The sequence below is a fragment of the Cupressus sempervirens genome, chromosome 10 (genome assembly GCF_028749045.1).
Source record: "Cupressus sempervirens isolate cs-2001-9-10 chromosome 10, ASM2874904v1, whole genome shotgun sequence".
NCBI lineage: Eukaryota > Viridiplantae > Streptophyta > Pinopsida > Cupressales > Cupressaceae > Cupressus > Cupressus sempervirens.
In genome coordinates this window covers 82034547-82046875 of record NC_143127.1, presented here as the reverse complement: position 1 = coordinate 82046875, position 12329 = coordinate 82034547, and the positions used below count along the sequence as shown (strand labels likewise).

The 12329-nt window shown below is 37.7% G+C and overlaps 1 protein-coding gene across 1 annotated transcript in view; it reads left to right on the top strand.

Annotated features, from left to right (window-relative positions):
• The first annotated feature begins 384 nt into the window (after positions 1-384).
• Positions 385-12329, top strand: part of LOC149532679 (mitogen-activated protein kinase 15-like) — a 32042-nt gene continuing 20097 nt past the window's right edge. Inside the window, exons 1-4 of the mRNA XM_089806586.1 lie at positions 385-929; positions 5273-5681; positions 6202-6329; positions 6503-6562. Coding sequence (XP_089662712.1) covers positions 906-929; positions 5273-5681; positions 6202-6329; positions 6503-6562 — 621 coding nt within the window. The 5' untranslated portion in view covers positions 385-905. The remainder of the gene's footprint in view (positions 930-5272; positions 5682-6201; positions 6330-6502; positions 6563-12329) is intronic.

Genomic DNA, 12329 nt, shown 5'->3' with positions numbered 1-12329 from the left:
CAAAACGGCCTTAAAAAGAGGACACGTCATTACTTGCAGCGATTTAAAAAACGAAGAAAAAACAGTTGGTATCAGATGGAGATTGGAAGGACCGATTAATCCGTGCGTTAAATGCAATTATCCTCGTTTGGATCTGCACATAAAAAAATTCGAGCTTTGGACTTGGCAGATGCCAAGCTGTACGTACATGGGCTTTGACATCGTAATTTCTAGTGCATCGTAGGATGAGGAGCTCGGAGGGACTCGAACCCTTGTCGTCCTGCTACAGGAACTATTATCGCCGTTCAAAATCGCATAGCCAGTTGTTGTCCCGCCGGATATTCTACCGAACTCGGTGACTTTTCTCTCTATCATATAATATCGCATTCATCATCTTTAAGTGGCGCGAACGCGGACAAAATGCAAGCACATTCCATTCCATTATTCCCCTAGAGCTCAAGCGGAAAGGGAGCTGACAGAATTTGTGTATTGTTTTCTGGCAATTGACGCGTTTTAGATTAGGAGTAGAAGTGGAAGGGGCCAGCGGAATGCAGATGTCTTACGAGTGCAGGCTATGGCCTGCTTCGTCCTTTTGATTTTGGTTCTCTTCCTCGATGCGTTTGCTCGGCGGAGGCGGATCGGTTTGCTGTTGAAATTTCTGGCAATATTTTTGAAGCCACGACTCAATTTAGCCCTGGGAGACACTTGGAGGATCAGAACGGATAGCAGCTTTGTGATTCGCAGTAGAGGCAGATGGGGCAAATGTGGTTGATAGGGTTCCACTCGCGACCGCTAGTTCTGCGAATATTCCGCTAGATCTGGAATAAATTCGGTGTCAAAAAGGTTTCTGTCAATTGACGGAAGTCGGCTGTAAACAAGGGTTGGAGTTCTCGATCGTTGCGGAAATCGGTCACGAGCTGGACAAGATGCAGCAGGACCAGCGGCGAAAGGTATGTTTTGGGTTTTCCAATGTCTGTTCTTTACATTTTTTCTCTTGGTTTTTGCAGGTCTATTGGTGATAGAGAGGAAATTCTTGGCAAATCTGGTGCAGACCTTATGATCCTTACAGTTTGTTTAAATATACGATATATGCATTAAAAGAATGAATTTTGTGGTTGAATTGTTATCGATTCTTATCACAAACCCTACTTTCTTCTCTCTTATTTAGCCTCAATTGAAATTTACCGTGATATAATACGTTCTCGTTAGTAAACGCTAGAAGAATGCTGCGTACGCCATTCTGGTTAATTTAACCCTGTTAAACTAAGGACGCAGTATTTCCGAATTCCTCTTCTGTGCGTCACGGAGGAAAGAATTGTTTCTTACAATTGACTATAATTTTGCTTTAACTGAATCGCAACATTTCATATACAAATGAAGTTAAATAATTTGTACAGTTGGTGTTATTGATGTCTCTTATTTTGGTAGGTGGACGTTAATCATATTTGGATGATGCCTGTTCTCCATAAGTGAGAAAATATTCAGAAAACGTAAGGACAAAGGCTAACACAAGCATATGCATGATCATTATTGCTTTATTTTTTTCCTTTTCAGCAGTCGTTATGTATTCCACAGCAATTTTAAACGAGGTGAAGGGATCTCGATCGTTGTACCTTTCTGTTTAGTCATCACATTTGAAAAGTAATGTATCCCTTCTGTTACAGTCAGAAAAACAGTAGCTGGAGAAGCACAACTTACATGTCTCTAATAGGTTCAGATCCCAGAAGCACTGCGAGATGCAGTAATTCTAGAATTTAATGTGTTATAGCAGAAGAAAAACATGAAATATGAATCAGAAAACAGGACTACAAATTTATTTCCACATCAAGAGAATGATGTGGAATTGTATCATGGTTTAATGTGGTGTGCAGTAGATGATTCTTTTTGAGAGGAGATGAGCAGATGCCTTTGTCATTAATTTAAATACACTTTTCTATTTTTATAAAGCTGTAGAAGATGAAAAAACTTATGATCTGTGGAGACACCAGCGTTTGCTCCTTGAAGGGAATTCATTCGACTGATGGGAGTTCTGTCAAGCACATGAAAAGGGGACCTTGTAGCATACGTATTGAGTGTCATTGACTGTGGTCCTATAGTGGCAATGTCGTACATCAGTGATGATGCATGCAGACTTTGTAGCTCATGCCAAGAAGGGCATGCAAAAAAGTTGAAAACTGAGTGGTAGATCATGTTGAATGATGACGCCAACTGTAGATTTTGACTTGCCACTGACATCAGTATTGTTCTGGTGCATTATGTTATGTGGATATGTAGATTTCATGGTAGAACCCAAAAGAACATATGACAGGGATTGTCAACAGAGTTATCATATTCTTTTAGGATTGAAAACTTACAAAAACTCCTGAGTGTAAAGAAGAGATTATTTTGTCAAAACACCATAAGGACTTTCTTACTAATTAAAAAAAATGTTGGCTTATGCTAAAAAGAAAAGATATCACAGTTGCAGGTATCATGTTCTAGGATTGAAAGCTTACAAAGTCTCTTGAGTGAAAAGAAGAGATTTTGCCAAAACACCATAAGGATTTTATAACTAATTTTAAAAAATTGTTATACAAAATGGCGAATGGATGACAATTAAAGGTATTGAATATATCATATTTAACTTCATGGTGGAGAATTATGAATGCCGGATAAGACTAATTTCAAGTCACGAATTTCAGGAAAAGATCATAGTTGCAGAGTCCTTATGAAACACCAAAATGTGTGTTTTCAATATTGACTTGGATGCAGCAAGGTAAACAATCAATATTGACTGACAAAATTTAAACTTGGCAGTTGTTATCAACTCTTAGAGAATTGAAATTTTATAATAGTGGCATTTTACTCTACAAGAATTTAACTTCGAAGACCTCCTCATACCACAAACTAGTGTCAATGTATGCACTAATTGGAGAATGTTAATTAGTTGCTCAGTTGCCCTTAAGGAACTAGAATTTTGTAATCTGGTCTTAAAAGTTCTCTTCCAAGTCCAATATCTATGAATTATATGCATGGCATAAAAGGTATAGATAGACAATCAAAAGCTAGGAGAAATGCCATTGGTAATCTGGGTTACTTCTGAAAATCAAGTGCAGATCCCAATTTTGAAACTAGAGTGAAAATTATATAATCTGTTGGTAGCTTTCTATTTCTTCTCATAACAGTAACTTCTGAAAATCAAGTGCAGATTGCAATTTTGAAATTATAGATAAAATTATATAATCTGTTGGTAGCTTTCTATTTCTTCTCATAACAGTAAAGTTCAAGATTGAAAGCAGAAAAAAGAGAGTTGAAATTTTGGTTTTTGTTATACTTTTATTTGGGGAAGGTACTGTCAAATGTCAAGTCGAGTCAGGCTCTTGCCAAATCAATGTTGTTTATATAAATTAGAGGAATCTTGATGACTCAACCCCAAGCCTTAAGTCTCCAAGCTGTCCGAACTTGGCCAAGTTGTAGCTCAGCTGGTTATTTGTGTGTCACACACAGGCTGAATACTGTAGCATTATCATGCAAAAAGAACTAAAACAAAAATAGTCCAATATTCTTTGTAGTGAAATAAAACTAGCTAACAGTTAATACTAATAGTGTTTCTAGTCAAGTTAATCACCGATACAAATTCCCTGGAGTAATAGCTGCGCAATAAGATTAAACAAGTGTCTTCACTGGGCAATTGCTATGTATGTACAGACACAGTTAGCTCACACAACTATTATGAGAGAATCAAAGTAGTTATGATTGGGGAACACATATGGGAACTTAAATCAGATCATAGACCGCTGCACTTAAAATTGTTGTGGGCAGAGAATGGGCATCCTGGGGCAAAAGGCCAATGTCCTCAACAATCTCCATCATGGGGCAGAATTCTTTTGACTTCAGAAAATAGGGACATCTTCAGAACCACACTTGACAGAATATATAAGGGTGAGCGCATGCACGAACATGATGTTAATAGCCAGGTATTAGCAAATCTCATTCACATGGCTCTTTCCAAGTTCAAAAGATCAAAACAAAGAAAATCTAAAACAAACTGTTTTCCAGCCAATGTGTGGTTCGATAAAATTGCAAATGCGTGGTTTGAAAATGTGGGTTACTGGGAATCTCATGTGATTTAGAAGAAATTGTGGGGTACTGGGAACCTCATGCGATTCAGAAGAAATTGTGGATCACAAAAACCCTCATAAGATACGACGCTGGCACAGAAAAGAACACATGCAAGCCTTTTTCTGAATGCTTCCAGGAAATTCTCGACTTGAGCAGAGCAAAAGAAAATTTGGCGTGAAAAGGTTGTGAAATCTTCAGAAACCCTAGAGGGTTTGCCACAACCAAACTTCACGAATTTTTTACCACAACCAAACTTCATGAATTTTACAGAAAAATAATTTGCTCAGAAAAGAATGAGCTACTACTAAGAAAAAAACCTTTTAATTTTTTGCTAGCTATTTTGAACAAAAAGCTTTAATGGTTTTTGTGTGTAATCCTGGGCCCTCCTGTGAGGGAGTCACACCTAGACTAGTGCCTGCTTTGATACGATGTTCAAATACTCGATGTAATCCAATGTATTAAAAGTGAAGAGACCTAGATTGTAGTGCTAAAAATAGCGAGACTAAAAATAGTGACAACTTAAACTAAGATGACCATTAGTAGAGCAACTAAGCCATGCCAAGAATAGCAGGCTAAAAGTAGACAATATTCTAATACTATATGTTTATAATTACTTAAAAAAGGTTTCCACATTTATCTATTGTTGTCCTCACTATATGAGGTTGACAAAGAGGCCCTAGGTAATTATCTTGAAAAGCTAGTAGATTAGAATGATTTACAATGCATCTAGTGCTTACTGAGAGATTATGTTGCTGACAAATTATCCATCAGTGGGACATTACATAATTTTTTTTCTCTAGTAATATCAACTCTTTTCAAATCTGAAACTTAATTCATTTTAGTATTTTACGTTGGTTATTTGTTATTTCTATATAAAACATAGAAAGGTGTGCTTTTGTAACCCATTTTTCAGTTTCCTGTCATGGAATTAAAGATAACTATGATGTGAAATTTGTTGCAGTTTACTCATATTCAGATTTATGATTCCTAGACAGGTTGAATAATATTCTGAAAATTTATTTAATTATAACTCATTTGGATCAATTCTGAAGTTAAAATCTTGGAATATATGTCAAACATACTATTTAAAGTGTCAGATGGCAAGGGGCATGAATTGTTGGCTGTTTTGTTAATTTTTTTTTTGAATATTTATACACAATTGTCTAATCTCTTGTTGTGCATTTGATTGCAGAGCTCTGCAGAGGCAGAGTTCTTTACAGAGTATGGAGGAGCTAGTCGTTACAAGATTCAAGAAGTGATAGGCAAAGGAAGCTATGGAGTTGTCTGCTCTGCTATTGATACACATACTGGGGAGAAAGTAGCAATTAAGAAGATAACTAACATCTTTGAACATTTGTCTGATGCGACAAGAATATTACGTGAAATCAAACTTCTCAGGCTGCTGCGCCATCCTGACATTGTGGAAATTAAGCATATCATGTTACCTCCTTCACAGAGAGAATTTAAAGATATATATGTTGTCTTTGAACTTATGGAGTCTGACCTACATCAGGTTATAAAGGCTAATGATGATCTGACGCCAGAACATTACCAATTTTTCTTATATCAACTTCTTCGAGCTTTGAAGTATATACATACAGGTGCTTTTCCATTTAGCATATTCTGTCTAATTTTGTGTATACAAAATCATTTGATAATTTGAGTTACAAATTTCTGGCTTTTCCCATGGATTTGGATTCTAGGCTAAATGATTGCTCTAGAAATATGGAATATCAGAACTGCCAACTGTGCTATTAATTATGCTTATTCTAAAATTATTTGTTTACTAAAAAAATATTGTAAACATATGTAATATACTATTAGAAGATTAAATAGTTTTCCAGATTCTAGAGCACAATTTGAGTACATGTAAGGTCATAATTGACGATTTTAGTTGTAGACCTTTGTAGCTTGGCACCAGTAATGAGATTGATTAACCTAGCAGAATTTTTTTTAGAAAGGCAGCCGCTTTTCTCCTTCTGTGAATATTCTTACAGAGCCTTGACTATATATTCCTGTCTTAAAATATATTGAGATCTCTGGTCAATGATGTTTGATGTTGAAATTTGGGATTAATATACAATAATTCTGTACTTATTTTTTTGGGCAACACTTGTGTAGCAAATGTGTTTCATCGGGATCTGAAGCCAAAGAATGTCCTTGCCAATGCGGACTGCAAGCTTAAAATTTGTGATTTTGGCCTAGCAAGAGTTGCCTTTAGTGACACTCCTACAGCAATCTTTTGGACCGTATGCCCTTAACACTCAATTCTTTACTTGTTTATTATATTACAGACTTTTAATTTAAAACACATTATTTCACATTAGAGTTGGCTTGGATCAGTGCTTGTTTTCGTCTAGAGTTTTGCCATTTTAGAGGTATTCTTTTCCCAGTATGTCTGAAAGTACAGACATTATTGCAGGATTATGTTGCCACAAGGTGGTACAGGGCTCCTGAGTTGTGCGGTTCCTTTTTCTCTAAGGTATCATTTGATTTGAATTTTGCAGATTTAGTTTTAATTTTTAAGCCTTACAAGTTTCTAAGTAGCATGTTTTCAACTGTGGGCAACTTCATGCTTGGTTGTAATGTATGCATGCATGTCCACATATTTAATTTTGTTTCTTTTAGTTTCTAATGTAATGTTACTTGTAGTTTTAGTATTTTGTTTTTTGGGACTTTGCCATACACAATTAAAAATGGCAATCTTCCTAGACTCATTGAATTCTGGTAAGAAAAGCTGTCTTTCTGATAAAGCTGAAATGCAATTATTATTTATCCTATCACTTTATAAATACCTTAATAAGTCTCCTAAACTCATATTAACAATCTGTGCGCAATATATTGAATTCAACTTCAACTCAATATTCTTCAAAAAATCATCAACAGTATTAACATCTTTATTTGACACAATACTCTTGGGTAATCCATATTATCCTTTAATTTTTCTCAAAAATAGATCAGCTATGTGCACAATTCAATTAATTTTCTTTTAAGCAATGAAATGCGCCCCATATTTTAATTATCTGCTTACTAGTTTAAAAATTGAATAAATTCCTCGGTAGGTTCTTGACAATTCTAACACAAATTCCATATTAATAAACTGCACGGTCTCTTGGGAATAGAAAATGATTGATATAATACCACATTATGACTACTTCCCTTCAAGAACGTTGACTTGGATTATTACGAGGTAATTGGTAAATGCTTGCTTGTTATTAACAGAGACCGAGAGGTCAATTTATACAAAAGAATGAACGAAAAGAATAGAAACATTCTATTCTAGAGAAAGCAAAAAACGAAAGCAAACTAAAGCTTAAGATATTTACAAGATAACCATTAACTAATAATAGACGACTTATCTATTATTGTAATACCCTCCCTTAATGGTTAATCTATCGAACACACCAAGCTGTCATCTGAATTTGACAGACTTATCAGGACCAAGAGGCTTGGTGAGAATGTCTGCAATCTGATCTGTGGTAGGAACATACTGCAGATCTATAGTCCCGTCTTCAACCAGCTATCATATGTAATGACAATGAACATCCACATGCTTGGTTCGTTCATGGAAGAGTGGGTTCCGTGCTAACTTGATAACGCCTTCATTATCAACAAACAGAGTAGTCGGTCCTGCTGGTGACATCTGCATATCCCCAAGCATTCGACGAAGCCAAATAGCTTCACATCTTGCCTTAACAGTCCCTCTGTATTCAGCCTCTGTAGAAGAGAGAGAAACTGCCTGCTACTTCTTGCTGGTCCATGTGACTGCACTGGATCCCAAACTAAACACATATCCAGATGTTGACTTTTTATCATCAACAGAGCCTGCCCAATCTGAATCTGTGAACCCACTGAGTTTAGGATTAGAACTCCGAGAGTATAGAAGTCCATAATCTAAAGTGCCCTTGCATAATGAAGCACACGCTTTGCTGCCATCCAATGATCAACCTTATGAGCTGTCATAAAGCGTGAAATATAGTTGATTGCGAAGCTGATATCAAGCCTAGTAGCAAAGAGGTAGATGAGGCTGCCTACTAGTTGCTTGTATGTAGTATCATCAACGGAAGGAGAATCAAGCTTTGCTGATAACTTGAGACCTTTCTCCATAAGTGTAGATGCAAGTTTGCAATCCTGCATTCGGAATTTGTCTAACAGGGCCTTGGCATATTTGGACTGAGAGATGAATATACCAAAAGACTGTTGCCAAACTTCAACACCTAAGCAATAATGCATGAGCCCAAGGTCAGTCATATCAAAAGACTGGCATAAGTTCTGTTTGATTCCTTGAATCAAAGATGTCGAACTGCCAGTGATGATCAAATCATCCACATAGATAACCAAAATGATGATGTCACTGTTAGTAGTCTTGATGTACAGATTTGAGTTTGAAGAACTCCTCTTGAAGCCTTGATCACTGAGGTACTTATCAATCTTGATGTACCATGCCCGAGGGGCTTGCTTCAAATCGTAGAGAGCTTTTACTAATCTGAGAACCTGATGGTCTTTACTAGCAACCTTGAAACCAAGAGGCTACGTCATGTAGACCTCTTCATGGAGATCACCATTCAGGAAAGCACTCTTTACGTCCATCTAATGGACCTTCCAGCTAAACTGTGCTGCCATGGCTAGGACTAATGTGATGGTGCTCATCATTGCAGTAGGAGCAAAGGTCTCCTCATAATCAATGCTCTGTCGCTGAGAAAAGCCCTTTGCCACTAAATGAGCTTTGTACTTATCCAAAGTACCATCTGTTTTGTATTTGATTTTGTAGACCCATTTGCAGCCAATGGGTTTCTTCCCTGGTGGAAGATCAGAAAGGACCCAGGTGTTGTTCTTTAGCAGGCTCTGGTGGTTCAAATGTCATAGCTTGTTCCCACTTTGGAATTCCTTTAGCCTTGGAATTTGTTTCAGGTTCAAACACACTGTGAATGTTGGCCATAAGAGCAACGTTAACAGAATTTGTAGTTTTGCTCTTTTTCCGAGCAGTTCTCCCATCAATGAGCTCATCATCACGAAGATCAGCGTCTTAGCCCACCACTTAGGCCGGATAGGAGAATGACCAACAATATGATTAGGAGATGCTTGATCAGTAGGATCCTCATCAGAAGAAGCTGGATCAAACTCAAGTGAAGCATCTACAAAGTGAAGTGGTCTTGCAGGAGAAGCCGGGGGTGTTTGTACAGGTATCACTAGAATAACTGGAGCTACAGGAGCTACTGGAGCCCTCCCATCAGGTGGACCTAATGGAAGCCGAACTCCCAAATCATGAGCTGCATAGGCTGGTCTGTTGGATCAGGAACAGGAGAAAGAGGCATGAATAGTCCTCACTGCTCATCAAAGACTGTATCATGGCTGTATATGAGACGAGATGTCTCAACATCAATCAGACGGTAGGCTTTATGAAGACTGCTATATCCAACAAGCATCAGTTTTTGACTCTTGTCATCCAACTTGGTGCGTGAAGCATCAGGGATCCAAACAAAAGCAAGAGAGCCAAAAACCTTCAGGTGACTAATTCTAGGCTTGTGACCTGACCAGGCCTCTTCCGGAGTTTTACCTTTGATTGTCACTGTGGGTGATCGGTTCAAAAGATAAACTGCAGTGTTAACTGCTTTTGCCCAAAACTGCTTCGGAACATGTTTGTGTGTGAGCATGGAACGAGCCATCTCGGTGATTGTCTTGTTCCGACGTTCAACTACACTGTTTTGTTGTGGGGTGTGAGGTGTGGTTAACTGGCGTTTGATGCCATGTGTATCCAAGAAGCTGGAGAAAGCATTAGAACAAAATTCCCCCCCATTGTCTGATCAGAGTAATAATAGATTTCCTAGAGTCTTTTTCAACTAAGGGTTTAAACTTTTGAAATACAATAAATGCATTTGATTTCTTTTTAAGGAAATACACCACATTTTTCTACTGAAATCATCTACAAACAACAAAAAATACCTGGACCCAAGAACAGAAGGAGTGGCCATAGGGCTGCAGATATCGACATGAACAAGTTAAAGTACTTGAGAAGCTCGCCAAGAATCGCCACTAGGGAAAGGTGTGTGATGTTGCTCTCCAGCCTGACATGCGCCACAAACTCCAAGGTGTTGAGTCTGAATCTCTGGCAAACCAAGAACAAGCTCATCTCGAGCAAGCTGTGAGAGATAATGCACATTTAAGTGCCCATATTGCTGATGCCAAAGTGCGCTGACAGAAGATTGCCGAGCAGCCATAGCTAAGTCGTGAGAATCACCAGAATCAGTAAGTTTGAAAAGACCATGCTCCTCAAGACCTACTGCAACAGTAGACTTAGTCGCCCGATCAGTAATGGTACACTGATGGAAACTGAAGGTGACTGCAAAGTGTGGAGAATGTCGTAGCAGCTGACTGACTGAGAGTAGATTTAGTTCCATCCTTGGAACGTAGTACACATCAAGGAATATGAGATTCCTCTCAACAGACTAAATTTGAATGTTGCCTTTACTGAAAATCGTGTACTCTTCTCCGCCACCAAAAATAACAGAATCTGAGTAAGGCTGGTAGTCAGTAAACCAGTCTCTGCGGTGAGTGAAATGTTGAGAGGCACCTGAATCAATGTACTAGGCAGAGGACTTCACATGATTTGCAGGTCTTTTAGCCATAAAGGCAGATTCTGCCTGCTCAGTGTGCTCTGCACTGTTCGCTTTGGGTTGCGAACCTGATTGCTTAGACTGGGCAGCTAAGCGTTTTTGACATTCAACCTTCATGTGACCATACTTGTGGCAGTAGTTACATTGAATCTTCTTCTTTCTGGAACCATCGGATGTTGGAGCAGAAGATTTTTGCTAAGATGGTTGCTGAAACTTGCCCTTATCCTTCTGAAAGGATTTCAAAGCAAAGGCTTGCTCAGTGGAGGTGGAGGTGGAGTTGCTATCGAACTGTTGTTTCCACCGATCTTACTGAAGCAGTAGGATGCAGAGATCAGTGAACTTCAAATCAACACCAGTAGATGTGATGTTGAGAGTCTCGATAAAATGCTTATAGGATTTTGGTAAACTCCGAAGAGTGATTACCACAATATCCTCTTCCTCCATCTTGTAACCGATGGCAAGTAGCTGATTACGGATTTTCTGAATCCGATTCAGGTGTGCCTAGAGCGTGGTGCACTCATCTATGACAATAGAAAACAGAGTGTTTTTCAGAAAGAAGACTCTACTTTTGTCGGAATTCTCATGAAGACCTTTGAGGTGTGTCCAGATTTTGGCAGTTGTCTTGCTGGATGGAATCTAAGAAAGCTGATCATCAGCCACGGATAATTTGAGAAGCATCACTACCTCTCAATTATTTGAATCCCATGTATCTTGATCAGGACCTAGAGAAGTCGGACACTGCGTAACACCCAGAACAAGTTGATTAGTGTTCCGATATTGAAAGATTGCGATGATGTGCTGCTTCCAAGTTCCATAATTGCGACCATTGAATTTGGAATTATGCTTGAGTAGAATATTTGTCAGAGATGCCATGACACGTTTTTTAATGAAAAATTGTAAAAATCTATGAAGGCATATTCTTCGAGGCAAAAATACGGAAGACCCAGAAGAATCAGAGAGTGACCCAAAAGAGAGCTTGAAAAACCCAGAAGGAATATCTTGTTGTTTTTTGGAACTACTTGCATCACACTCAATTTGGATTGACTTATCAAAATCTGGTAAATGCCAAAACCAGTTGTTGTAACTTGTGTCATCTTTCTTTTCAATAACAAATTTTTTGTTGTTAGTTGCGGCAATATCAGTTTTGTCTTAGTAATAGGTGGACAAATTCCACTGAACTTTTTAATGAACTTCCTATAAAAACTTGTTAGACCATGAAAACTTCTACTTCAAAAATAATTACTGATGTATGCCACTCATTGGACCTGATCTTCAGTCCACTTGTAGAAAACAAAACCAAATACACTACTTTAATGAAACTAATTTGTTCACATTCACAAACAATTTTTATTCTCTTAATATTTGCAACACTGATTTCATGTGTTCCAAAAGTTATTCTTTGCATTATTGAAAAATATAAATTAAATATACAACAGACAATTTACTCAGATAACTGATAAGTATTAAAAACTTCATTCATCAATCTCATAAAAATACTAGATGCATTAGTTATCTTAACAGAACCTTCATTTTATTGAAATTGTGAGAAGAGAGAGCCAATCTGTAATTACTTTTTTCCTCCTATTAATTATATACGTCTCAAAAACATAATATCACTACATTAGGAGCTGTTAC